The sequence below is a fragment of the Erithacus rubecula genome, assembly GCF_903797595.1.
Source record: "Erithacus rubecula genome assembly, chromosome: 6".
In the NCBI taxonomy this organism is placed as follows: Eukaryota; Metazoa; Chordata; class Aves; order Passeriformes; family Muscicapidae; genus Erithacus; species Erithacus rubecula.
Genome location: NC_136688.1, coordinates 9,148,249 through 9,176,175, shown reverse-complemented (window position 1 = coordinate 9,176,175; position 27,927 = coordinate 9,148,249). Strand labels below are relative to the sequence as shown.

At 58.7% G+C, this 27,927-nt stretch overlaps 2 protein-coding genes across 5 annotated transcripts; one reads left to right on the top strand and one right to left on the bottom strand.

Annotated features, from left to right (window-relative positions):
• The first annotated feature begins 5,294 nt into the window (after positions 1-5,294).
• Positions 5,295-12,136, top strand: LOC306803495 (NACHT, LRR and PYD domains-containing protein 3-like). 4 transcript variants are annotated; one of them, XM_079308988.1, is made up of 6 exons: positions 5,295-9,850; positions 10,353-10,481; positions 10,722-10,892; positions 11,106-11,279; positions 11,402-11,572; positions 11,734-11,971. In XM_079308988.1, exons 1-6 carry the CDS (start codon positions 8,079-8,081, stop codon positions 11,954-11,956), a joined length of 2,640 nt encoding a protein of 879 aa, XP_079165114.1. In that variant the 5' UTR covers positions 5,295-8,078; the 3' UTR covers positions 11,957-11,971. The 4 variants fall into 4 exon arrangements, with proteins under 4 accessions (XP_079165114.1, XP_079165113.1, XP_079165112.1 ...); XM_079308986.1 differs by lacking the exon at positions 11,734-11,971 and having other exon boundaries at positions 5,298-7,456; positions 8,137-9,850; positions 11,402-11,725; XM_079308985.1 differs by having other exon boundaries at positions 5,300-9,850; positions 11,402-11,576; positions 11,734-12,136.
• Positions 12,137-12,433: 297 nt separating this feature from the next.
• On the bottom strand, positions 12,434-17,060 carry LOC306803968 (scavenger receptor cysteine-rich type 1 protein M130-like; the record flags this gene model as incomplete). The annotated part of the gene is made up of 12 exons (XM_079309990.1): positions 16,772-17,060; positions 16,381-16,701; positions 15,972-16,292; positions 15,591-15,893; positions 15,203-15,517; positions 14,308-15,081; positions 13,850-14,221; positions 13,625-13,768; positions 13,381-13,476; positions 13,084-13,167; positions 12,731-12,850; positions 12,434-12,546 (listed from the first exon to the last, which is right to left on the bottom strand). Exons 1-12 carry the CDS (start codon positions 16,821-16,823, stop codon positions 12,434-12,436), a joined length of 3,015 nt encoding a protein of 1,004 aa, XP_079166116.1. The 5' UTR covers positions 16,824-17,060.
• Between the last annotated feature and the right edge of the window lie 10,867 nt (positions 17,061-27,927).

Sequence of the window (27,927 nt, the reverse complement as noted above, 5' to 3'; positions counted from 1 at the left end):
GAGTCATTGCTAAGCTGTGCCACAGCACAGCTCCATCAGGATGGCCCCTTCCCTCTGCAGGGAGCAGCCCCATCCCATCTCCAAAGCCTCTCATCCTCCCCTGCTGCTGCCATTTGGAAGGAAATTCAGTCACTTTGCCAGGCTGAGGAGCTGCTCCGGGGTGTGGGTCTGGGGTGCAGTGGGAAGCTCACCCATAGGGTTTTTCCCTCTGCTATGAAAAGCAGCATATTTCCATCAGGTCCTTGACTGCCACACTGAGACTGGCACAAGGAAGGATTTAACAAGGGTTATGTATCAGGATTTGCAGCAAAGGTCCATCCCTACACTCCAGGTGTCCTCCAGTTGGAAACATCCATCTTGGAAATAGCTACTGACCACATCTGACCTGGAGCAATGCTGTGCAGAGAGAGCCAGAGATGGCAGGAAACACCTTATCTTCAAATCCTCCCTTCATCCCCTAATCTCCTCTTCCTTTCTTTGTCACTCCTGCCTGTCTGGAAGAAAGGGTCTCATCCCCTGGGCACAGGACAGACACCCTTGCTCTCCCTAAGGAAGCAGCAGCTGGCACCAAAGGTGGCTCTGGTGCAGCAGAGGGAGCTCCTTTCCCAGCACTCTCACCATCCCACTCTCCTCCACCTTCTCCTCTAATCCCAAAGGAATGCAGCTTGGACCACCCTGTCCTTTGGGAAGTGTCCTCAGAGGTCTGTGCCTGTCCCCTCTGCCACATGTGGAGTGATCTGTCAGGGCTGGAAGGATTTGTGCCCAGTCCTCTCCTGCAATGAGCAGCATTCCCAGGGCTTCAACTCCCCATTGGAAATGGGAAAAAGCAGCATTTGTCCCTTTTTCTGAGCTGCTGGAGGAACAAATGTGTTAAAGGCAGGGAGATGCCAAGCAAGCACCCAGGAGAGGGATGGCAGAGTAGTGACTAAGCTTTTCCCCTTGCCCAAGAAGTGCAGCGAAGGTGGGTGAGGTAATGCACCGCCTCTGACATTACCATAAATATTAAAGCAGCTTTACATAAAGAGCTTGTGTTCTCTCAGCTGCTGTGAGCAGCTCCCCAAGGAGGATTTGAGCTCCCTTCCAGGCTATTTCAGCCCCCAGCTCCTGACACAACGCAAACGTGATACAATACAAACCTCACACCAGCAGAGTCACTTGTCACAGATGCTTCTGAACGGCCTCAGTGCTGCACAGCCAGGGACAGGCTGTACAGGAGCCTGCTGTGCTTCCCAGCCCTCCCAAACCCAGCCCTCAGAGACAGCAGCACCAAGTTGCAGCAAGCACTGGTGACCCACTTCACTCTGATGAGATATTTATGAATCCTTTTCCCAATCTGTTGTTGGTTACTCCCCACATCCCTCCTCCCATCCCTGGATTAAACATTTCCCTCTCAAGCAATCTCTTTGAATCTCGTGGAGAGTGTCAGATGCTGCAAGTATTTCAGCAGTGGCAGCAGCCCCAGGTCGCTGCCAGGGGGGGAGATCTGCCAGCCAAGCCTCTGCTCCACGGCTGCGGCAATTCCTGCAGCTGCTCTGAGCCCCAGCGTGCTCCTCACTGGTGCAGCTGGTGCTGGCAGTGACCAAAAATCTGCACCCACCACCCCACAGCGTGGCCAGGAGCCCCCTTGTCACTTCCAGTGCCACCGAGCCACGTCCCCTCTCTCCAGGCTGGGCAATGCAGCCACACTCAGAGATTGGGTTGTACCTGGCACCAAGGGGAGGTGTGGGAACAGGACGGGTTCCTGTAGCCCAGCAAAGGCAGCTTTGCCCTCCATTTGCAAAGGGAAAGGCTCTGGGATGCAGACCCTGGGCCACCAGCTGCACAGAGGTGTGACACCACGGCCAGTGTCCCCTCTGGAGGCTGCCCAGCCATGCTGCCCACACAGGTGACACAGCACTTCAGTCTCCCCAGCAGAAAGAGCCCAGGAAAAGGACACATGTGGTCTTTTTCTGCACCACAACCTCTGCAGATGACAAGCTCTGAGCTGAGCGTCACCTCTGCAAACCACACACATCCTGTCCCCAAAGAGCTCCTGGGATGGACGTGGCAGACATTTCCTTCTCTGAGAGATGGAGGTGGCATTGCAGACACACCACACTCCTGCCAGGAGCTCAACCTGTGCTCTTTTGGGGGGGTTTAACCCCAAACACAGCTCCAACCTACCCTGGTAAGACACCCTGTCTGTACACAGCCACGTGCACAGCAAAGACCAGGCACTGCCAAGCAGCCCTGGGAGAGAGAAGATTTTGTCTCCAGCCACGTGCTCCGACTGACTCCGTAGGGATGGGCACTGAGTCACACCTGCACGGCCCCGGCCTGCTGCCAGCAAGAGAAGTCACATCTGGCAAGGCACCTCAAATGCCACCAACCTTCCCCACACAGCTGCACCCTCAGACACATCTTATAACAAGATAATTTCCAGTATTTAACAGAATCTGGAAATACTTTGCTGAGGCTTGGTTGGAAATATCTCGCTGCAAAGCCTCACTCATCAGGGTCCCAACACAGGCCCCAAGCCCCTAACACAGAGTTCAGAGCACTTCAATTTGCTGTGCTAATCCCACTTTAATCTTGGGATTGAACTCCTCTCAGAGACAAAATCAAATTCTCTTTCCCCTGTATAGTTCCATTATTCTGTAGCAGAGCAAAATTGTAGCTTTAACATTTTTAAAACCATGAGGTGTTTGATCTTGAGCCTCTCCCTGGCAGGGCTTAGCACCCCTCACCACAAGACAGAAATTCAGGGCACAAAGGAAAGGCTTCTCAGCCAGGATGACTGTTTTTTTCCACAGCAGCTATTTGTTAGTACACTGGACCAAAGCTCTGGAGCAATGGGGAATACTTTGGGAGATACTGCAGCAACAGAAATCCTGGAGCCTTAACCCCTGAGTGTGACTCCTCACAGGGATCTGGGTACATCCTGAGCCCTACCCTGGGCAACTCCTCATGTTTTGACTTTGCAAACACATTCAGTAAATTTCTCTGTAATGTTCTTCCAGCTCTCCCAGAGCCAAAAATTCAATTCCAGCAACACCCTGGCTGGGACCACGGGGCTTGTCTTGGTTCTCTGCTCAGCTCTGGGTCTGTCAGCTCAGGGATAACGTGACAGGGTCAGCAAACATTCCCTGCCTCTTGGAAAATGGTGAACACTCATTCCTTCCTACCACAAAGCCCTGCTCCTTACCCTAGGCCTGCCAGCACTTGGGAAAAGCCCTTGGAAAGACAGCAGATGCTTCCAGATTGGGGGTGCTGCTCTCCAAGCAGCCATGAGCCAGTCCCAGCTTCAGGAGGCTGATTCCCTTTTTGACAGATCTTGCTTTCAAGGCATCTTTCTCCCAGTCCTGTATCCCAAATTCAATATCCACAAGCAAAAGAGGATGAGGGATATATGTGACACTGTGAAATAGCCCCAACCACTGCAGGAAACAGCAGCAAATTCAACATCCCTCCCCAGTTTATGGGCATCCTAAATCCATCCCTTCTGCCTGATGCGGCATCACCCCCTCTGTGGCTCAGCTGGGGCCAGCAAAAAGATTCTGGAGGCAATTCCTCACATGCAGAGCTGGGTCTGGAATCTGGCAGCCCCTGGATCTGCAGGCATCAGCCTGAAAACTCTTGCTCTGCAGCTGAAATCTAAGAAGCCACTGCAGGCAGACAAGGGGCCAATTCCACACGAGGCAGTGACCTTCCAGGGAGGCTCCCCACACTCTCTGGGTAAAACCCATCCCTTACCTTGTGCAGCAACACCAGAGCACTCTCCTTCCCGGCAGAAAGCTGCAAAGCATCTGGGGGAGGATGGCCAAAGCTCCTCCAGCATGGAAATCACGGCTCAGGGAGCTCCATCCCTCCCTCCACCCCGTCTGCCAGCCCTGACACCTGGTCCAGGATGGGCACAATGTGCCAGGGTGTTCTCCAGCCCCGCATCCCAGCAGCCTGCCAGGGGAGGGGATGGATGCAGCAGAATGAAAATGCACTTTTAGGGGAGAATTGGGATTTCTTCCCCCACCCTACCACAATATCACAGGGTTAGATGTTGGTGTTGGGCACCACAGCTGAGAAATGACAGATGGAAAACACTGAAGGTCAAACCTGTGAAGGTCAGACTTTTGGAGGTCAGTCCTGAGATGGAGCAGGGAGCTTAATCCAGCACAGTCCATCCTCCCTCTCCTGACGGCATCCTGCCCAAGCCCCACCCAGGAAAATGGAGCTGCGGCGGGGAGCTTTCCTCTTGTTGTCCCAATGCCCAAGTTCTGCCAGCCTGACCTCGATTCAATTTTTAAAATCCTCTTCTTTCCCCCTCTGCACCTCCCCAGAAGCCACCAGAGGGACAGAGAAGTAAACAGGAGCAAATCAACAGGTGTGTGCAGGCACACACCACAGGGATGCACAGGGATGATGTGCAGAGAGCAGGGACAGCAGACTGAAGAGTGGATGGAGGAGGCGGCCACTCACCTTGAGCAGGTGGCTGCACGTCTCCATTCCAGTGTCATCCTGGGCAGATCCGCGCGTCCCGGAGGCGGCAGCCCCGGCCCCTCCAGCCCGCGCCCCGATCCCAGCAGCGCCCCTTACCTCTGTGCTCCGGCCGGACGAGTCCCACCTTGGGAACGGCTCTTGCGCAGGGAGGAGGGAGGGAGACGGGCAGAGGTGGGGGGGAAACTTGGGAGTTTCCCACAATGCACCTCTGCAGACTGCATGAAGATGGAGAGCTGGGAGGGGGGAGAGGGCGCTCCAATCCAGAGGGAAGGGCTGGGATCTGTAGGGGCGGGATGCCAAGGAGGGGGGTGCAGGGTGGTACAGGCAGCCCAGCTGCATCTCCACATCCTCTGTCGTTTGGGGCTGAGCTGGCTCAGCAGTTCAGGGCTGTCCCTGCAGCACTGACCCCTCTGCTGCTGCTCCATTTGTTTCTCCTCCAAATCTTGCCTGGATTTGCAGCAATTACATGAAACACAACAACCACGTAGGGGAGGACACACTGGGAAAATATCTGGAGCAGGCCAGTCTGATAAATTGGGATGCCTCTGTGTAGACCACAGGAAAAAGGCGTGTGAGCCTCCCCCCACCAGGATAAGGGATTTCCAACTGAGATGATCCCTGGCAGTGGGTTAGGAATGTCAAACTGACTTGCCAAGAAGAAGCTCTGCACAGTGCAGGGAGGACACTGAAATGCTGCACCTTGGGGTAGTTCTGTGCCAGCTCTGCTTCCCTTCTCCCCAGAGTGCTCCTTGTCCCAGCAGGCTGGAGTTTGACACCCCTGCCCAGAGCAGTCCCACTGCAGAGTGCTGTCAGCCAGCCAGGCACTGCCAGACACAGCCACCTCCTCCTCATCCTCACCAGCAAAGAGCCCTCTATGTTACAGCCTCACCCCTCCAACCAGGTACAGGGCTCAAATTCCCATCCCTGTATCAGTTCCTGCTGTATCCCAAACCTCAGCAGGTTCTGGCATTGTCTGGAGCTCTTTTAGCCCTTATTTCTAGTCAGGTTGTGTGCTATTTGCCATCTGCCTCCATCAGTTACTTGGAACCCATCAACCATCCACCAGTGCCCAGCCAGGTGTATATCATGTCTAAAAAACACTCAGGTTGCTGAAATCCCACTGCAAATTAAAATCCTGCCTGTGTTTGAAGAGAGCTGCAGAATGAGGGCTGGATGCAGGAACCCAAATCTCCCAGGCCAGGCTGTGCTTTCAGGGGCTGCTTTGGGATGCAGCTACCCACACCCCCTCGGGGCAGGGATGAGCAAGGTTATTCCTTCTGTAGTTCTTGGCTCCAGAGCCAGCTGGGCTCAGGCTGGCACAGACAGGATTAGCTGTGGCTGATGCTGATGTTCCCTCTGTTCCCTGTCTCCTCCTGCACCCAGCAGTGCCAGCACTCCCTGCTCTTTCAGACACTTGTGGCAGGCACAGCCAGGACCTTTCCATGGCTCCAAGCAGCTGCTTCCCCTTCCTAAGGCCTCCCAAATCTGCTGATCTACTGACAGCAGCAGAGGGGCTGAATTCCTGCAAAGCTGGTGGAAATTCAGGGTTTAACGCAGGTGACACCCCCAAACCAAGCAAAATCCCTTTGCTGCTTCTCTGTCAGGCAGGAATATCCTCAAGGTGGCAGGAGGAGGGAGGGAGCCTCCTGCAAGTGGGAAATGCCGGGTCTGGTCCCCAGAGCCTGGAGGAGCTGAGGCCAGGGGTTCTGGCAGTGGTTTCCTTGTGTTCACACACTCTGCCTCTGCCTGGGGAGATAAACAGCCCCACGTGACGCTCCCAACGCCTCGGAGCGGAATTCACCTTATACTTGAATTCTGAAGGTAAACTTTTTTTGGGGGGTTGTTTTAACTGAGGTAGGAAGCTGTAAAAACAACAAGCTTCCCCCATCTCCCTGTGGCAGAGTCACATCCCCCCTAAGGCAGCGCAGGCACAGCGAGCAGCAGCCCTGGTTGAGACACAGCAAGGTGAAAATGGCTTTGTCAAGGGCAGAGGGAGTGGGAAACCTTTAGAAACGGTGCTGCTGGATTTGCCCCCTCCCTCTCAGCTCACAGCACCTGCAGGAGGAGTTAGCAGGGATAAGGACAGCCCTGGCTCCCGGGGAGCTCCTCCCTGTAAAACCCACAGGGGCATGTCGGTGGCAGCAGCATCCTTGGGAAGGAACACAGAATCTTGGAATTGTTCACGTTGGGAAAGCCCTCTGAGATTATCAGTTCCAAGCATTCCCCAGCACTGCCCAAGGCCATCACTGTCCCATGTCCCCAAGGGCCACATCCACACGGCTTTTAAATCCCTCTGGGGATGGGGACTCCACCACTGCCCTGGACAGCTGTGCCAGGACTGGACAACCCTTGCAGTGAAGGAATTTTCCCCAATATTCAGTCTAAATCTCCCCTGGCACAACTTGAGACCATTTCCTTTAGAGAGAAACAGTTACCCCTGGAGTTGTTTGACATACTACAGGCAGGAGGGACAATGTGCTGTCTGGCTCTGAGCAGGGAAATAAGGAGTCCATAAGGAGTCCTTAACTCCCAATGTGCCTTAAAACATCCTTTCCCCCTTTCCCAATATCCTTCACAAACAGCTTTGCTAAACACATCATCCTGAATTTTTTTTTTTTTCCATTATGAAAAGAAAACCATTACTCACAGAAAATAAACTCACCAAGAGGGTTGCCCCCTCCTAATCCAGACATGGGTGGCCAAAAGGCACCCACAGGTGTTCATAAACTGGAGCAGGCAAACTAGGAGAGCAGGTCACAGCACAGGCTCACACCCCTTTCATCCCTGAGCATCCTAAAGGAGCCTCTCTCCTTTCCTAGAGCCCCAGTTACAGCCCACCCACAGCTGGAGAGGGTGGAAAAGGCCACACAGCAGCAAAATCCTGTGTCTGTTTGGGCAGCACCATTTGTCCTTAGCTCAGACTCCTGGGAAAGCAGGATGAAGGACATTTGTCACAGTGGAATGACTTGTTGCAGCAGCCAAGGTGAGTTTGCCTGGCAGCAGGAAGTCCTTGCAGTGAAAATCCAAGCCCTGCTCCCCCTGGGGTTCTGTTAATAGCCTGGAATGCTGAGCAGCCTCACCTGGAGCCTCCCCACTGGCTGGCACGGCCTGGGCTCTGAGTTCAGTCCTGGGCACTCCTATCAATGAGTCAGAGGGTCACCAGCTCTGTCCAGGCAGCTCATCCCTGCAGTGAATTACATGGGCTTGTCATTCCTCCATGAATGTGTTTCAAATCACAGAATGGTTTGGGTTGGAAGTGACCTTAAAGCTCACCCAGTGCTCTCAGTGCTTTCCAGCAGCCAGCTGGGCAGATTCTTTCCTCCTGGGATGGGATTAAGGATATTTCTGCAGAGATGTGTGCTCTGGAGCCCAGGGACAGTGCCTTTATCCCCTGGAGCATGAGCCAGAGGCTGCAGGCAGCCCCAGGCAGTTGCATTTGTTCCCAGGTGGATGAGGATGATAAAACAAGAGTTGATAGATCAGGATGAGGACCATGAAGAAGAACTGACCAGGGTTCCCAAATTCTCACAAATGGTGTCCTTAGTGCCAGACTGAGGGAGCACTGAGCATTGGTATCAGTGGCTGCTGGTGTGCCAGGAGCAGGGATGGGCTGGTGGGGAATTTGTCTGGGCTGGGGACTGACCCTGCTCCTCATTGGCACAGGGCACGGATGGGACAGCAGAGAGCACATGGTCCAGGAGTCCCGGCAGGACAGGGAGCTGGGCACCTGTGCCAGGGAGAGCCCGTCCTTCCACAGCCGCTTCACCAGCCTGAGCATCACCAGGGAGCCTTGGAGCAAGCAGGGAGCCAAGGATGGAGCTGTGGGGACCAGCCAGGGACGCGCCAGCACCGGCAGCGGGGCAGCCACCACCCCCAGCCCCTCCAGCAGCATCAGCACTGCGCTGTTTGCACCCGACAGAGACGGGCAAAGCCCGCAGGTCGTGGTGCTGGTGGGGGCCCCGGGCATGGGGAAGACAACGATGGTCAGGAAGGTGATGGTGGAGTGGGGAGAAGGGACACTGCACACACAGTTTGACTTTGTCTTCTGCATTGACTGCAAAGCCATGGTCCTTCCCTTGGAAGCCAGCGTGGCAGGGCTGGTTTCACAGTGCTGTCCTGGCCTGCCAGTGCCAGCTGGGAAGATCCTGGGTGGCCAGAAGAAGATCCTGTTCATTTTTGATGGCTTTGAGGCCCTGGGGTTTTCCTTGGTTCAGCCTGAAGCTGAGCTGAGCTCTGACCCCAGGGAGGTGAAGCCACTGGAGCTCACCCTGATGAGCTTGTTGAAGAAGACTGTGCTCCCTGGAGCCTCTTTGCTCATCACCGTGAGGCCAGCAGCTCTTGGGAGGCTGAGGCAGTGCCTGAAGGGTGAGCATTACGTGGAGATACTGGGATTTTCAGCAGCCGGGAGGAAGGAGTATTTCCACAGGTATTTTGAGAACTCCAACAAAGCAGACGCGGCCTTCAGATTTGCCAGAGGCAACGAGATCCTCTACAGCTTGTGTGTCATGCCTGTCATGAGCTGGACCATCTGCAGTGTCCTTGAACAAGAGCTTTGTGGGAAGAAAAATCTCCTTGACTGCTCCAAAACCACCACAGGGATGATAATGTTCTACCTCTCCCAAATCCTGAAGCACAGGGACAGGGACAACCCCCAGGTCCTCCAGCAGTTCCTACTCCAGCTTTGCTCCTTGGCTGCTGAGGGTATCTGGAAGCACAAGGTCCTCTTTGAGGAGAAGGAAATCAAGGACTGTGGCTTGGACCAGCCAAGTCTTCTCCCCTTGTTCCTCAACGAAAGGATCCCAAGGGAAGGAGAAGACCAGGAGACTGTCTATGCCTTCACCCACCTGCACCTCCAGGAGTTTTTTGCAGCAATGTTTTACGTTCTGGAGGATGATGGGGAAACGGCCAGCAGTTTGGGGAAGCTTGAGAAGGATGTAAATAAATTATTGGAAAGCTACAACACGTGCAGAAAGGATCTGAATGTAACAGTGAGGTTCCTCTTTGGTCTGGTCAGCCAGAAATCCATAGAGTACATGGACAAAACCATTGGGTGCAGAATTTCAGTACAAGCCAGGGAAGAACTGCTGGAGTGGCTTCAGGGCAGGCACAGAGGCCTCTCCCTCCCTGGCCAAGCACTGAAGGTTTCAGAGATGGACACTTTCCACTTCTTGTTCGAGCTGAATGAGAAGAGTTTCACACAAAGTGCATTGAATCATTTCACTGACCTGGACTTGCAGGACACCAAGCTGACGCTGTATGACCAGATGGCTCTTTCCTTCTGCATCCAGCACTGGACTGGACTGGGCTGTGTCACCCTCCAGGGATGCTCCTTCCAATGGCGGGATCCTGAGGCAGAGCTGGATGCGTCAGTGCCTTGGTAAGTCCTGCTCCTCCTTGTTTAATGACTCAAAACTGCAAAGGTTTCTCTTTCAATCTCCCCTGAAGGATGATTCAGCTCTTGCTTCCTGAACACCGGCTTGGCCTTTCCCTGGGTAAATAAATCCTCTACAGAGGATTTACTGATTCTTGGCGAGAATAAGGAACACATGGGCTCCTCCATCCACTGCCCACCGTGGGATTGATGGTGATGGAGCTTCTGTGCCCAGCTGTCACTCTGGCTTCCTGTCCTCGTTCTCCCACAAAGGGAGATCCCTGGTGCTGGAATGTTAAGTACACCCTGTGACTCACCTTCCATCTCCCCGGGTGGCTGCAGCAGCAGTGCTCGAGGTCCTTCCCACCTCCAAAGCCACAGAGGTCCCTCCGGAGGAGCCCTCCCGTGCGCTGGAGGCTCTGCTGGGGTGGGGGTTGTGTGCTGCTGTCGCAGCCGGGAGCTGCCGGCCCTGCTGAGGGCTGTGCTGCTCCCGGCTCTGTTCCCGCAGCTCTGCAGTCTCGGCAGCCGGAGCACATCCCGGTGCGCCGGACGCGCGGCAGCGGGAGGAGCTGCCCTGCCCCATCCACCTGCTCTGCCGGGCTCTGCGGCACCGGGACAGCGCCCTGCAGGTGCTCCGGTGAGAGACGCACCGGGAGCCCCAAGCGGGGCTGGGATCTGGGCTCTGGGTGGGGACACCCCAACCGCAGCGCAGTGCCTGAGGGGGTTGGTGCTGCCCTGCTGCTCCCTGGGGACATTGGCAAGCGGCCAGGGGAGGCCAGGCGCTGATCACCCAAGGGTGGGTGTTGTCCCTCGGCTTTGGTGAGCAGCCGGAACAGGTGAGGTGTGCTGAGCCCCCATTGCCCGTGCTCTCCCGCAGGCTGCAGTGGTGCCAGCTGTCCGAGAGCTGCTGCGCAGAGCTGGCAGCGCTGCTGGCCGAGCAACCTGGCCTGGCCCGTCTGGAGCTGGCTGACAGCTCGCTGGGTGACAGCGGCGTGCGTCTCCTCTGTGAGGGGCTGAGGGCTCCGGGCTGCTGCCTGCGCATCCTGCGGTGAGCAACCCCAGCACCCCGCGGGCATCTCGGGCCCGAGAACTCGGGAGGCGACCCAGAGCGTCCCCCTGGGGTGGCACTGTGCCCGTGTGCCACTCTTCCAGGGCAAGGAGCTCCAAGGTTGTGGCACCAGGGTAGGGACCGCCACCGTGGTGGGATGGCAGTGAGTGCACTCAGGAGGATCTGAGGGTCTTTCCCGGGGGTTCCCATCAGGCTGCGGTATTCCCGCATCACCAGCGCCTGCTGTGAGGACCTGGCCGCTGTGCTGAGCACCAACACGCGCCTGGAGGAGCTGGATTTGTCCTTCAGCGAGGGGCTGCGCGATGCTGGCGTGGAGCTGCTGTGTGAGGGGCTGCAGCACTGTGCCTGCCCACTGCAGACACTGCGGTAAAGGGGCTGCAAGACGGGGAACTGCTCCTTGCTTCCTATCCACAGCTTCCACCTTCCACCTGGCCAGCTCACCCAGCAGAGGCTTAAGCCCTCCTTCCCTGTCTCCCTCGGTCCCACAGGCTGGGCAGCTGCCGGCTGTCGGGCACCTGCTGCCAACCCCTGGCTGTGCAGCTGCTGCAGGGGCCCCGTCTCAGCTGCCCGCACCTGAGTGACAACGAGCTGGGAGCCCACGGCGTCCTGCAGCTCTGCCGGCAGCTCCGGCATCCCGCCTGCCCGCTGCGGAGCCTGGGCTGAGTGATCTGCCACGGCCCCTGCCACGCCCGCCATTCCCGAGCTGGGGACAGGATGCTGCGGGACAGGCAGGGCAGCACCGCCATCGCGCCTGCTTCAGCACCTCCCTCCCCACTACAACTAACACCTTCTCCTCTTCTCCTGCCTCCTCCATGCCCAGGCTGAGCACGGACGCCTTCAGCCAGGCCCTGCTGCAGGAGCTGGACGCCCTGCGGGCACTGCAGCCCGCCCTGAAGATCGGCAACCTCCTGGAGCATGACGTGCCGCAGGCAGGGGCCATGGCCCGGCTGCCCTGCCACCGCGGGCTCCTGCGGGGGGACAGGAAGGTGCTGCCCTGCTTTAGAACACCTCCCCTCCTTCAGGAAAATCGGTCCGACAAATAGAGATGTTTCCAGCCCAGCTCTCGGTGCTGCCTGTGGGTCTGAGCCTGCCCCACCCATGGAGCACAGGGAGGAGATCCTGCTCCAGCTGCGGGGCAGGTGGGGTCCAGGTCCTGCCCTCTCCCTTTCCCGTCGGTGTTGCTGGGAACAGTTGTGTGCATTTGGCAGTGCCAAATAAAGACCCAGCACACAATCGCAGCAATCTTACAGTGCTGTTTCCGATGATCCCACCATTCCCATGGGATGTACCCGGGATGGAGATGCCTGGGACAGAGTGAGTATCTGACCAGTCTGGGTTTTAATAGGCAAAAAGGGAAATTCGCACGGAAATCAAAGAAAATCCCTACACAGGAGCTGTTTTTCTGCAGCGATGGACAGGGAGGGATGATCTCTGTGGGCAGGGCCACCCCTCCCTGGGGACAGGGCCCGACCACAAGGCAAAACATATATCCCCAGGGCTGGGGCATGGCCAGGCAACCCTCATGGCACCATCTCCAGGCTGCTTCTGACATCATCATAGTCTGAGTGCCCCGGGGACACTTCTGAGGGGTCCCTTGTAGATTCTGTGGCACTTGGAGGGGAGGAGATTCCACCTAGGGGACAGCCCAGAAAGGTGCTTGAGGGGGGAGGCAGCTCCATGTCCCCCCTGACAGACCCAACCTGGGCTCTGAGCACAGCACACATGGATCTGCTGCTGGCTCCCTGCCCACCCCCTCAGCCAAACCCTGCCAGGGAGTGGCTCTGCAGAGACCACAGGGCAGCTGTGAGGCCTCTCACCTGTGGGGCTCTGCTGTGCCACTCCCTTGGACATGTCCCCAGGAACAGGGGTCGCCTGTGGCATATCCAGGACATCGTCGTAGCCATCCGGGATTCCTTGCTGGGGCCAGGCAGGGGGGTCTGGGAAATGCAGAGGGGTCTATGGCAGTGAGCAGCAGCCCTGGCACGGGTCTGGCTGTGCCATCCCCTCTGGCATTCCCACCAGGGATGTGCTGGTGACCCTCGGGTCCAGCAGGGAAAGGCAATGCTCCACTGCACACTGACAAGGGGAGCACTTGTCCCCTCAGCCCCCCAGCCCAGCTGTGTTCCCTCTCCCCTGCTCTCCCTGCTGCCTTCCTGCCCTGGGGCCCTACCTGGGGCTGCCTCAGTGTCACTCCTGTCCATGCTGTCCCTGCTGGAATATGGCAGCTTCTTGATCCATCCCTCTGACCAGGAACCTACAGGGGATGAACAAGGACATGGGGGTGGCCTCAAGTGGCACCTCAGGTGACAGAACCTCACACCACACAGCGTGGCTGCTCTGGCACCCAGGGGACATCCCGGCCCATGGCCAGGAGCCACTGCAGGGACACCAGGACCCAAAGGTGCCCTGGGGCTGTCAGGCAGAGCCTTCACTGCACACAGAGCTGGGCCACAAGGGCTGCACCCACCTGGGCCACTGGGCACCTCCTGGTACTCGGGCATGGCCGTGTTGTCCAGCTCCTCGTAGACAGCGTTGGAGATGGCATCTGCAGCTCTGCCACGGCCTTGAAACACAGGCAGCATTTACCTGGGGCCGAGGGCACTGTTGGTATAACCAAGGTCACCCCTGCCCATCTCCTGAGCTGTTCCACAGGGCAGGAGCACCTGCACCCCCAAACCGGGTCAGTCCCAGCCCCACCCAGCAGGACCCACCTCGGCGCCAGGCACGGGCACGGCACAGCAGCACGGCCAGGGCACCCAGGGACAGGCACAGCAGCGTCCCCAGCACCACGCACAGCACAGTTGCCACAGGCACCGTCCCCACGCCCACTGCCACGGTGCTGCTGATGGGGACACCTGTGGGGACACAGCCAGGCAGTGACGGCAGGGGGATCCCAGCCAGCCCGGGCTGGGGGATGCAGGCATGGCCAGAGCTACCTGTGCTGCTGGCACCCTCCGGATATGGGGTAGCGTCTGTCTCGGTGCTGCCATCGCTGTCCTCCTCACATTCCACGTGGGCGTGCCCGCCAGCGCCGCAGCTCTGCAGCTGCCAGGGAGCCGAGGGGCACCCCCAGAGCCAGCGGGCCCCGTCCTCGCAGCCCACCCAGGCCAGCCAGGCACGGGACTCCTGCTGGGCGGGGTCGGCCGACAGCCCGCCCCGGTGCCCACAGCCCAGCTGGCGGCACACGGCGGCGGCGGTGCCGCTGCTGGTGCCGTTGGAGCACACGCGGCCCCAGGTGCCGTTATAGGACACCTCCAGGTAGCCACGGCAGCGCCCACGGCCGCCTGCCAGCCGCACCGAGATCTGCTCTGCAAGGGGGACACGGGGGTCACGGCTCGGCCACCAACCCCCGGGGCCTCTGCCGCACCCCGACCTGGCCGTGCCCGCCACTGACCTGAGCACACGGCCCCTGCCCCAAGGCCGCGCCCGCACTCGCGCTGTTCCGAGCGCCCGCATTCCCAGAGAGACTCCTCGCTCCCGGAGCACTCGGCCATGTACGGCCACAGCGGCCCCGTGCCGGCGCCGAAGCGCGCCCAGCTCGGCGCCTCCAGGGCCGTGCCACAGCCCAGCTCACGGCACACAACGGCAGCGTCCTGCAGCTCCCAGCCTTCCTGGCACACGCTGCTCCAGCTGCCACCGGAATAGACCTCCACGCGCCCGGCACAGCGCCCTGAGCTCCCCACCAGCCTCACCTGCCGGCTGCCTGCGGGCACGGAAGGGCCGGACTGGGCTGGGTGCCTGGGGCACCGGCACCTCCGGCCCTTCCCGGGACACTCACCTGAGCAGACGATTTCCGCCCCGTGAGGGATGCCTGCTGGTGCAGTGGTCATCCATTGAACGGTATATTCTGGTTCGCTCCCTAATGCCTGAAATATTGGCAGGCCGACGGGTTTCTCGTCCACCTCAGTGGTCAGCTTCTTGATGGTGCGGATCACAGCATTTATGATCTGCTTCTCTACCCACTTGAGTTCAGCCAGGACAACCGTACCAGGGACAGCATAGAACTTGTCTAATCCTCCACAGCCCAGATTCAAGCACACATTGCTAAAATTCCGAATGAGCAAAAGCTCTCCTGGCACACGGTGCCACGTCCCGCTGCTAACAGACACCTCCACCCACCCATCGCAGCGGGTCTCACCCTCCACCAGTCGCAGGGCTTCGACAAGGCCTGTAAAATGTGCAGAATCAGCTCCATATGCCAAAAGAACCCTTATCTTTGGGGAACATAATCCCAGCTCCTGGGGAGATCTAAAGGCTATTAAGACTCCGCCGGCAGCTGCCCTACACACCTGAGCAGTTGACAGCAGCGGCGTTCCCGGGGGCACAGGGCGGCTTCCCCAGCACGACCATGGGGCACTGGCCCGGGTGCCGCTCGCTCCCGCTGCAGCCGAAGGTGTCCGGCCGCAGCGGCCCCTCCCCGCTGCCGAAGGAGCCTCCCGGGGGCACGGCGAGGGCGCGGCCGCAGCCCAGGTGGCGGCACAGGACGTGCGCATCGGGCAGCTCCCACTCGCTGGCGCACACGGAGCCCCACGTCCCCCTCACGGCCACCTCCACTCGCCCGGAGCATCCCGAGCTGCTGTTCCCCAGGCGGAAGCCCGTGTAGGCTGCGGCAGGAAGGGCGATGAGGGCGGCCACGCCGCACGGAGCCCAGGAGCCCCCGGTGTCCCCGGCACTTACGGGAGCACATGATGCTGGCACGGCCGCTGCAGCCCTGCCTGGGGGCAGCACTCCGGGCACAGGCGCTCAGGAGGGGCTCGCTGCCATTGCACTGGAAGCCCCCGTCCCAGAGCGATCCCGGTGCCGCCCCAACCCGGCCACTGCCGCCCATGGCGAGCGCCTCGCCGCAGCCCAGCTCCCTGCACACCACCTGGGCCGCCTTCATGTCCACCTGATCCTCACACACACCAAGCCAGGCCCGGCCCTGCCGCACCTCCAGCTGCCCCGCACAGGCTCCAGCACCTCCGACCAGCCGGGAAAATCCTGCAGGAGCAGCGCAGGATCAGTGGAAAGGGATGAAGGTCATTAAGTGCCAGATCTGCACCCAAGGAAACCTCTTACCTTGGCACACAACGGCAGTGTCCCAGTCATGCATGCTGCCGTTATAAGGTCCCCAGCCACGGATCTCACAGTCCCAGAGAGTGGTCTCAGATCCTTTGCAGTCCACCAGCGCCAGATTGACGGGCCCGTCTCTTTTTCCGAAGCTCTCGCGGGCCGAGTAGGCACCGGCAGCCGAGCCACAGCCCAGCTGCTGGCAAACCACCTCGGCGTCCTCCATGTCCCACCTGTCGTCGCCCACCGAGCCCCAGCGTCCCTGCAGCTTCACCTCCACCCTCCCGGCACACGGACTGCCGCCGCCCGCCAGCCTCAGCTCCACGGCATCTGCACCAGGCCAGGGCCACGGCTCAGCCCTGCCTGGGATGCTCCAGCACAAGGTGGCTGTCCCAGCACGGCCAGCGTGTCCCCTCACCTGTGCAGGTCACACCCACATCCCGCTCGTGGCCGCAGAAGTGCCGTCCCCATCCGAAGTGCCGACACTCCTCCAGCGAATTCTCGGTGCCGTTGCAGAAGAAGGGCTGCAGCCAGATCCGTCCGGTACCCTGCCCGAACGGGGCGTACGGGGAAGCCCTGGCCACCCGGCCACAGCCCAGCTGCCGGCACACCACGCTGGCCCATCGGGCTTCCCAGTCGAAGTCGAAGACGCAGACGGAGCCCCACTCCCCGCCGTGCCTCAGCTCCACGCGGCCGGCACAGCGCCCGCCGCCGCCCACCAGACGCAGCTCCCCGGAGCCTGCGGCACGGAGGCTGCTGAGCCGGGCCCGGCACCGCCGCGGGCCCCGCTGCCAGCGCCCGCCACTCACCCGCACACAGCTGCACGCACACGAGCAGCGCCAGCGCCAGCAGCGGCCCCATGGCAGCGGCCCCGAGCCAGCGCAGCCAGGCCACGTCTCGCCAGCGCCCGAGCCAATGCAGGCAGCAGCAGCCGGGCAGCCTTTAGCAGGTGCCTCATCGGCCGCCTCTGGGGCCGCGGCCTCCAATCACCTGCTCCGTGCCCAAATATGAGCCTCGCCTCCGCTTCTGGCGTCACACACCTCGCCACAGTGGGCTGCCAGCCGGATGTGCCCGAGGGGAGGCAGCCCCCCCACCCACCACACCTGCGCTGGGGGGGCCCTTCCTGCATCCCCCGAGCCTCCAGCTCTGCTGCTGCTGCAGCCTGCCAAGAGCCATCCTGACGAATGGGGACAGCCTTCACCCACAGATCACGATAAAGCAGCTGCAGGTGCACAGCTGCGGAGCTGCCAGCCCTAATCTGTGGGGCGCTGCCCTGCCGGGGTGCTCGCAGCCCCCGCGGGGGTGGCAGCAGCCCCCGGCTCCGCTCGGCGCTGCCAGGTGCCGGCTCCCCGGTCCCTCGCGGCGGCGCTGGCACATGGCGCTGCTGCCGCAGCTCTGGCCCCGCGCTCGCCTCGCCGCCAGGGCAGGAAGGAGGCGCTCACCCCCCGGCGCCTCCCGGCCTCGCCACCGACCGCACGCAGCTCCCGAGCCCTGCGCTGCCGCCGATAACGCCGCGGCTCCGCGCCGCCCCTGCTGCGCCGCTCCGTGCCCCTGCGGCTCGGCAGCCGCGCTCCAAAGGAAACTTCCCCGGCTCACCCCTCACCACACTGTCTGTCGGCACATTCACAACGCAGGAATACACTTTTCCTGGCAGCATCTTCACAGGTGCGGCTCCACTGACCTGCGCTGATCCCGGAGCTTCCCCAAACACTCTCACACAAATCCAGACGTCACAATTCCTTCCCCGTTGCACCCGAGGTTTCCCAAGGCAAAGTCACAGGAGTTTCCCACGGTAAATCCATTTTTTCCTACTGCAGGAGCATACAAACCACCCCAGGTTGTGTCTCCCGCGAGGGTCCCAGGTAAAGGTACTGGACTTTCCACCCCCTCACATTCCAGGTACAAAAAGTGCATTCCGAAGTCTCCCTTATTCCTCATTCCCGTTTCCTGCTGTCTCTCTCAGTGTCCCTCACCTGACCGAGACCAACTGTGCCCCCGGACATTTGTTATGCAAGAAATCGGCACTTCCTGGCTGTAGTAGAGAAGTTTGCAAGTATGGAAGAATACTTTGTGACCTAGTACAGAAGACCATCTTGCTCAGTAAGGTTGTGTTTTATAAAGGTTGTGTTTTATAAGAGAGTGATTTCCCTGGCCAGTAATCACACTTGCAGATGGAGCTGGAATTTGAGACCAAGATTCTCTGTTGGTTCTACTTTGAGGGGGTAAGGGAGAGACAAGTTCAAAAGCATCCTGTGTAAGGCACAGTCAGGGTTTTGTAGCCCGCTCAGGAACAGCTTGTGGTTTAGGCAGTCTTGTAGAAGGAAGAAGGAAACTCGTAGAGAGGAAAGAAGGCGTCAGTGCTGAGTGGATCAGCCTGAAAGACAAGGAGACAGTGCTGTGTTTGAAGCTGCCTATGAGCGAAGGAGCCAGAATTGGGATCAAACAACTCCATTCAAAGGAGACATGCACAAATATTAATAAACGACTGGTGTTTATGCCAGTCGTTTTCCTCTCCACATAATTAAAACAACCAGCCTCTACTCTCGGGGTTGCACCCTGAGGAAAAGGAGCATCTGGAACTGCAGCCGCTCCCCATCCACCTGCCCCGCAGCAATTGCTCACGGCCAGAAGGTGCCGCTCCCTCGCTGGGCGGGGCGGGAGGAGCTGCCCTGCCCCATCCCCGCTCTGCCGGGCACTGCGGCACCGGGCAGTGTCCCGGAGCTGTCCCTGCCACAGACGCACGCACGGCCCTGAGCCCACGGGGGCCCAGCTGGGGACACCCGAACGGGAGCGGCCTTGGTGCCTGGCTGGCTGCTGCCCCGGCCACAGGGGACAGGAGCTCTCCGAGGGCACCGATCCCTCGGGGGCCCTCGCTCGCCTCGCAGCCTCTTTGCCGGCGCTTCTCATCGCGCTGCGCTATCGCCGCCTCAGCAGCCGCTGCTGCTGCCACGGCCTCAGCCACTGCTCCGCCCTTCCCAGCTGCAGCAGCTCCCCGAGCACAGGCCAAAGCCCTCCTGGCCCGTTGCCCTCGGTGCCACAGGCTGGGCAGCTGCCGGCTGTCGGGCGCCTGCTGCTGCAGGGGCCCCGTCTCAGCTGCCCGCACCTGAGTGACACCGAGCTGGGAGCCCACGGCGTCCTGCAGCTCTGCCGGCAGCTCCGGCATCCCGCCTGCCCGCTGCGGAGCCTGGGCTGAGGGATCTGCCACGGCCCCTGCCATGCCCGCCATTCCCGAGCTGGGGACAGGATGCTGCGGGACAGGCAGGGCAGCACCGCCATCGCGCCTGCTTCAGCACCTCCCTCCCCACTACATCGAACACCTTCTCCTCTTCTCCTGCCTCCTCCATGCCCAGGCTGAGCACGGACGCCTTCAGCCAGGCCCTGCTGCAGGAGCTGGACGCACTGCGGGCACTGCAGCCCGCCCTGAAGATCGGCAACCTCCTGGAGCATGACGTGCCGCAGGCAGGGGCCATGGCCCGGCTGCCCTGCCACCGCGGGCTCCTGCGGGGGGACAGGAAGGTGCTGCTCTCCTTCGGAACACCTCTCCTCCTTTAGGAACAGCCCTTCCAACAACTAGAGCCATTCCCAGCCCAGCTCTCAGTGCTGCCTGTGGGTCTGAGCCTGCCCAACCATGGGTCTCAGGGAGGAGATCCTGCTACATCTGCATAAGGGAGAGGGGTGCCCGGTGTGTCCCGCCCTCTCCCTTTTCCCCTCGTCATTGCTGGGGAAAATTGTGTGAATATGGCAGTAGCAAATAAAGACACTGCCGATAATTCCAGCAATATTCCTGTGCTCATCCCCTTAATCCCATCCACCCCGGGGAAGTGTCTGTGCTTGCCATTGCTGCTCCACATTCCCTAGGAATGGCTGATGTACCTGGGATGCTGGTGCCAATGCAAGTGTGAGATCCCAGCCTTGGCAGGGAGTCTCTGAAGAGTTTGGGTTTTAATACACATAGACGGAATATGAAAGTGAAATCAAAGGAAATACTTAGAGTGGAGCTGTTTTCCTGCAGCAATGGACAGGGAGGTGTGATATCTGTGGGCAGAACCACCCCTCCCTGGGGACAGGGCCCAACCACAAGGTAACACACATGTCCCCAGGGCTGGGACATGGCCAGGAAATCCTCATGGCACCATGTCCAGGCTGCTGCTGACATCATCATAGTCTGAGTGTTCCGGGGGCTGTTCCAAGGGGTTCCTCGTATATCCTGGGGCACTTGGAAGGGAAGAGATTCCACCTTGGGACAGCAGAAAAAGGTGCCTGAGTGGGCAGGCAGCTCCGTGTCCCCCATCACAGACCCAACCTGGGCTCTGAGCACAGCACACATGGATCTGCTGCTGGCTCCCTGCCCACCCCCACAGCCAAACCCTGCCAGGGAGTGGCTCTGCAGAGGCCACAGGGCAGTTTTGAGGCCTCTCAGCTGTGGGGAGGACACAGATCCAGCTCTCCTGTGCAATTCCATTAGACATGTCCCCAGTGTCTGGAGCAGGGGGATCCTGTGGCACATCCAGGACATCGTCGTAGCCATCCGGGATTCCTTGCTGGGGCCAGGCAGGGGGATCTGGGAAATGCAGAGGGGTCCATGGCAGTGAGCAGCAGCCCTGGCACGGGTCTGGCTGTGCCATCCCCTCTGGCCTTCCCACCAGGGATGTGCTGGTGACCCTCGGGTCCAGCAGGGAAAGGCAATGCTCCACTGCACACTGACAAGGGGAGCACTTGTCCCCTCAGCTCCCCAGCCCGGCTGTGTCCCCTCTCCCCTGCTCTTTCCTCTGCCTTCCTTCCCTGGGGCCCTACCTGGGGCTGCCTCAGTGTCACTCCTGTCCATGCTGTCCCTGCTGGAATATGGCAGCTTCTTGACCCATCCCTCTGACCAGGAACCTGCCGGGAATGAACAGGGACATGGGGGTGGCCTCAAGTGGCACCGCAGGTGACAGAACCTCACACCACACAGCGTGGCTGCTCTGAAACACAGGGGACACCCCAGCCCATGGCCAGGAGCCACTGCAGGGACACCAGGACCCAAAGGTGCCGTGGGGCTGTCAGGCAGAACCTTCACTGCACACAGAGCTGGGCCACAAGGGCTGCACCCACCTGGGCCACTGGGCACCTCCAGGTACTCGGGCATGGCCGTGTAGTCCAGCTCCTCGTAGACAGCATTGGAGATGGCATCTGCAACTCTGCCACGGCCTGGAAACACAGGCAGCATTTATTTGGGGACCTGGGAACACGGAGTGCACTCCAGAATTCACACATTACTGGGCTGCAAGAGGCCTTCAAGATCATTGAGTTAAACCCATGCCCTAACATCTCAACTAGACCATGGCACCAATTGGCTTATCCAGGCTTTTTTAAAACACATCCAGAGATAGTGACTCCGCTACCTCCCCAGGCCAGGCCATTCCACTTCTTTATCACTCTTTCTGTTAATAATTTTTTCCTAATATCCAACCAGTATTTCCCCTGGCACAGTTTGAGACTGTGTCCTCTGGATTCTCTTTGTTACTGCCTGTTCAAAGAGACCCATCCCCACCTGACTACAACCACTCTTCAGGGAGTTGTTCAGAGTGATAAGGTCACACCTGAGTCTCCTTTTCTCCAGGGTAAAAAACTGTCAAGGTCCTTCCTAAACTGAGGGACCCAGAACTGGACGCAGCACTCAAGGTGTGGCCTCACCAGTGCTGAGTACAGGGAAGAATGAGTTCCCTGCTCCTCCTGGCCACACTATTCCTGATCCAGGCCAGGATGCCATTGGCCTTCTTGGCCACCAGGGCACACTGCTGGCTCATGTTCAGTCAGTTGTTAACCATCACCCCCAGGCCCCCTTCTGCCTGGACACTGAACAGCCACTCCATGCCCAGCCTGTAACACTGCAGGGGGTTATTGTGGCCAAAATGCAGGACTCGCCACTTGGACTGATTGAACTCCATCCCACTGGACTCTGCCCATCCCTCCAACCCTTCCAGGTCTCTCTGCAGAGCCCTCCTACCTTCCAATAGCTCGTCACATGCTCCCAGCTTAGTGTCATCTGCAAATGTACTGATGAAAGACTCAATATCCTCCTCCATGTCATCAATGCAAATCTTGAACAGAACAGGCCCCAGCACAGAGCCCTGAGGGACTCCACTGGTGACAGGCTCCCAGCTGGATGCAGCATCGTTCACCACCACTCTCTGGGCCCAGCCATGCAGCCAGTTCTTAAGCCAGCCAAGAGTGCTCCTGTCCAAGGCAGGGGCTGCCAGCTTTTCCAGGGCTGTGCTGTGGGAGAGTGTCCAAGGCCTTGCTGAAGTCCAGCTACACAACATCCACAGCCTTTCCTGCATCCACCAGGGGGGTCACCTGGTCACAAAAGATCAGGTTGGTCAAACATGGCCTACCCCTCTGTCCTGGTTTAGGGGAAATTTGGGAGGAAACCTCCGAATGAGGGCCCTCACGTGGATTGCAGAAAAATATTCCTTCAGGGAGAAATGGGAGAAAACCTGTTTATTTAACTGACAAAGCACTTCCCAGCACAAAAGTGAACAATACCACACAGGAAAACCTCTCACCACTCCAAAGAGCTGACAGATTCAGAGGAGTCCCTCTCGTGGGTTGCAGCCCTGCTCGCTCAGGCTGTTCTCAGTCCCTCCAGTGCTGGGAAATGCTGTGGCCCAGGCCAGGCCTGATGTGCCACAGGTGTGAGCCCCTGCTGCTCTCCTGGGTTTTCAGTCCAGAGCAGGTTTGAGCAATTCCAAGAACAGAGGAAAAGCACAGTCCAGAGGAACTCCTTTGCCTCAGCTATCCAGAAAAACTAACTAAAAGCAAAAAGAAGCTTTTTCCCAACGTCCACTGCAGACAACCTGCTCTGTGTGAAGGAGGCAGGGGAGCAAGTGCAGTCTCTGATAACAACTCTGCACCTCCTTCTCTCCCCCTTCACTCCTGGAACCAGTCTTAAAGCTGCACAATTCAATATTCAACACCAACAGATGATTTGGGGTACAAGCTTCATAAAGTTGCCCTAATACATTCCGCCCTTCATCCCCATATTGTCAGCTTACTACTATATCTAATATATATTCCAATTCTACAAACACATACATCATACATATGTATGTATATATATATTTATACATACAAACAGGATGCAGCTATATACAGATATTGACATGCAATAGTAATATTTACATATGATTCTCACCCACCAATCAGATCTCCCTGAGGTACACATCATCTTGTCCCATCTTTCTGCATTATCCTCCATGTGCCACCTGGTCCCTGAGCAAACACAATCCCAGGAACGGATTTGGCTGTATTCAAGGCAGAACTGACCCAAACTGTTTCCAAACAAACCTTTGACATGCTCTACTGGGACTTTATCTCCATCTACTGTATGCAAGGACTCAGCCTGGGCAGGGCCTGCTTGGTTGGTGGAACCTCGGCTGTTAACTAACCAGGTGGCCTTTGCAAGATGCTGCTCCCAATTCTTGAAAGATCCCCCACCCAAAGCTTTCAAGGTCATTTTTAGCAGTGCATTGTACCTCTCCACTTTGCCTGCAGCTGGTGCATGGCAGGGGATATGGTACACCCACTCAGTGCCATGTTCTCTAGCCCAGGTGCTTATGAGGCTGTTTGTGAAATGAGTCTCATGGTCCGACTCAGTTCTCTCAGAGGTCCCATGACTCCAAAGGACTTGTTTCTCCAGGCCCAGGATGGTGTTGCAATGAGTGGTGTGAGGCACAGGATAGGTCTCCAACCATCCTGTGGTGCGGGAAAAAACTGGACTTTTTGTCAGCAAATCAATATTATTTTGCAAAAGCCGATTTATTGTTTATAATTCACCCTAATTATACATTTCTAGAACCATCACCCACTTGGGGACACACTTCACAATTGGTAATTTTAGCATATTGATCCATCCATTCAAACTCCTGCAAGTCCATAATTGGTGGGCTTCAGGATCTTCACCGCCTCCTGTTACCTTGAATCTTCTCATCTTGGTATTCTGTGCTTTCAGCTTCTTCTCTCCCACTTTAACCATTAACCACGTTTAACTGCCACCTCCTCCCTCTCTCTCTTTTTTTTTTAATTTAATCGGGGGCAGGAACCGCGACACTGCGGGGAGTCACTGGAGCCCGCGCCGGCGCCGCCGAGCACGGGGCTGGAAAAAGATCCCATCCCCAGCATCATGTCCGGGGCAGCGACCCCCATGTCCAGAGCTCTCTCCACCCGGCCCCGGCCCCCTCCCCTTTCTGCTGCTGCACACGCTCCAAACGAAGAGACCCAAACGGAGGGTCCGACATTCTTCGCGGTCCTCGGCACGGGCCGAAACCAACAAACTTTCTGTCGGGACCTCTCCCTCCCGAGAAGCGAATCCGCTGCGCTCCGCCTCCCTCTCTCCTCCGGGAGAGCGGCACTGCGGACACGCAGCTCGCGGCTTTGCCGGTGCAGCAGCTGTCCCTTCTCTTCGCCCCCGCCGCCAGAAGCCCTCGGGCTTTTTCTCTCTCTCTGATCTGTTGACCCACTGAAGTTCTTAGTTGTGCTGATTTTGTCTCTCGCTGCCGCCGCAATCGCTCTGCATGCGAATATTCGTGATCTACATTTGAATGCCTGCTCTGACCGAGCTCCAGTCACGTCCTCCCGGGGCTGCTGGTGACTCTTCAGGGGACAGCACGGGACAGCCCGCAGGTTCTTCTGCTTGCGATGGTGGCAAGGAAGCTTCTATTTCTATTTTTGCTGTTTCCAATGCGGACTGCGAGTCTGCGCTGTCACTGCCCGAGACCTCCCGCGGAGCCTGCAACACTGCTTCGGGGATTGCTGATGGCAAGGACAAAACAAGTGTCTCTTTCCCCCAAAGCACTCTCGTACAAAGAGAAAAGACAGCCGGAAAGACAGCCGCAGGGTCGCCCGAAATAAATCCTTTTTCCTCATCCCATCTAAATGGTCTTTTTAAACGCTCCGTCCGGACTTGACTGCTCTCACAGAGATAATATGCTGGAGGATATTTAACTTGGTCTGCGTTTCTTGCTTTTCTTTCGATATAATTTCCACATCCCTCCAGCCCCAGCCGCTCACCTTTACCGTAGCTCTTCGCTGTGCTGCGCACCCTTTTCGCTCGGAGCTTTTCTCAGGAACGTCTCTGCGCCCCGTGCTCCTGCCGCCTTCCTTCCCAGCCTCAAAGGATTTTCTTTGATTTCAGTGTAAATTTCCGTCTTTGTGTATTAAAATCCAAACTCTTCAGAGACTCCCTGCCATGGCTGGGATCTCACCCTTGCATTGGCACCAGCATCCCAGGTACATCAGCCATTCCTAGGTAATGCATAGCAGGAATAGCAAGCACAGACATTTCCCAGGTGTGGATGGTATTAAGGGGATGAGCACAGGAATATTGCTGGAATTATCGGCAGTGTCTTTATTTGATACTGCCAAATCCACACAGTTTTCCCCAGAAATGTAGAGGGAAGAAAAGGGAGAGGGCGGGACACACCGGGCACCCCTCTCCCTTATGCAGATGCAGCAGGATCTCCTCCCTGAGACCCATGGTTGGGCAGGCTCAGACCCACAGGCAGCACTGAGAGCTGGGCTGGGAATGACTCTGGTTTTTGAAGGGCTGTTCCTAAAGGAGGAGAGGTGTTCTGAAGGAGGGCAGCACCTTCCTGTCCCCCCGCAGGAGCCCGCGGTGGCAGGGCAGCCGGGCCATGGCCCCTGCCTGCGGCACGTCATGCTCCAGGAGGTTGCCGATCTTCAGGGCGGGCTGCAGTGCCCGCAGGGCGTCCAGCTCCTGCAGCAGGGCCTGGCTGAAGGCGTCCGTGCTCAGCCTGGGCATGGAGGAGGCAGGAGAAGAGGAGAAGGTGTTCGATGTAGTGGGGAGGGAGGTGCTGAAGCAGGCGCGATGGCGGTGCTGCCCTGCCTGTCCCGCAGCATCCTGTCCCCAGCTCGGGAATGGCGGGCGTGGCAGGGGCCGTGGCAGATCCCTCAGGCCAGGCTCCGCAGCGGGCAGGCGGGATGCCGGAGCTGCCGGCAGAGCTGCAGGACGCCGTGGGCTCCCAGCTCGGTGTCACTCAGGTGCGGGCAGCTGAGACGGGGCCCGACAGCCGGCAGCTGCCCAGCCTGTGGCAGCGAGGGCAACGGGCCAGGAGGGCTTTGGCCTGTGCTCGGGGAGCTGCTGCAGCTGGGAAGGGCGGAGCAGTGGCTGAGGCCGTGGCTCACAGCCAGGACTGTGCCTTACACAGGATGCTTTTTTACTTTTCTCTCCCTTACCCCCTCAATGTACAACCAGCAGAGACTCTTGGTCTCAAAATCCGACTCCATCTGCAACTGTAACTAGTGGCCAGGGAAATCACTCTTTTATAAAACACAACCTCATTGGGCAAGATTGTCTTCTGTACTAATTCTCCAAGTATTCTTCCATACTTACAAACTCTTTTACTACAGCCGGGAAGTGCCGATCCGTTGCATACGAAAGGGCCGGGGAGCACAGTTGGTCTCGGTCAGGTGAGGGACACTGAGAGAGACAGCAGGAGACTGGCATGAGGAAGAAGGGAGACTTCGGAATGCACTCTTTGTACCTGGAATGTGAGGGGTGGGGAAAGTCTGTGAGCCTCCCGAGAGGCATCTGCTGGGCTTGTTTGTATGTTCCTGTAGTAGGAAAAAATGGATTTACCATGGGGGACTCCTTCGACTTTCATGTGGGAATCGGTGGGTTAAACGGGGAAGGAAACGTGAGGTCTGGATGTGTGTGAGAGTGTTTGGCGAAGCTCCGGGATCGGCGCCGGTCAGTGGAGCCGCAGCTGTGAAGGTGCTGCCAGGGATAGTGTATTCCTGCGTTAGGAATGTGGCGACCGAGAGTGTGGTGAGGGGTGAGCCGGGGAAGTTTCCTTTGGAGCGCGGCTGCCGAGCCGCAGGGGCACGGAGCGGCGGGACAGGGGCGGCGCGGAGCCGCGGCGTTCTGGGTGTCCTGTGACACTCTGCCACCTACATGCAAAAGCCGCGGTGCGGCATGGAAAGTTGATAATGTCGACGAAACGAACTGTGAGGGTCCCTGCCCGCCGCGGAGAGAACGTAGCCGGGTGGTCTCCTCCAGCCAGCCCGGCCGGGTCTCCGTGCGGGATAGACAACCACGGCAGGGCCGTGCGACATCGTTGGGGAGGACACCTCAGGGCTTAGCAGTGTTCAGCTCAGTCCACAAGCCATCCAGGGGTAGATGCCACTGGCAGGTGGCGAGTTCGCAATCCCATGCAAAGTTTGGAAGCACAATGAAGGTGACTGCGCTGCTGCAGGAGGGAGCTCGTCATGGAGAACTCTGTTCTGCCAGCACTGTGGCTGTTCAGCAGTGCTGCGGGGTGGCTCGGCCCCATCCTCAGCCTCACACACTCACACACAGGACAGACCACAAGGGAGTTCCTGCCCCCCCCGTGGGACACGCGTTGGTTTTCGGTAATGTTTACTCGCAGCTTACCCAGGTGCGTCCCCCAAAATTCAAGTGGGTTCAAGTGTGCCCCCCCCCTACTTGTGGCTTCACCGCGGGGCAGGGGCGGCGCGGAGCCGCGGCGTTATCGGCGGCAGCGCAGGGCTCGGGAGCTGCGTGCGGTCGGTGGCGAGGCCGGGAGGCGCCGGGGGGTGAGCGCCTCCTTCCTGCCCTGGCGGCGAGGCGAGCGCGGGGCCAGAGCTGCGGCAGCAGCGCCATGTGCCAGCGCCGCCGCGAGGGACCGGGGAGCCGGCACCTGGCAGCGCCGAGCGGAGCCGGGGGCTGCTGCCACCCCCGCGGGGGCTGCGAGCACCCCGGCAGGGCAGCGCCCCACAGATTAGGGCTGGCAGCTCCGCAGCTGTGCACCTGCAGCTGCTTTATCGTGGTCTGTGGGTGAAGGCTGTCCCCATTCGTCAGGATGGCTCTTGGCAGGCTGCAGCAGCGGCAGAGCTGGAGGCTCGGGGGATGCAGGAAGGGCCCCCCCAGCGCAGGTGTGGTGGGTGGGGGGCTGCCTCCCCCCGGGCA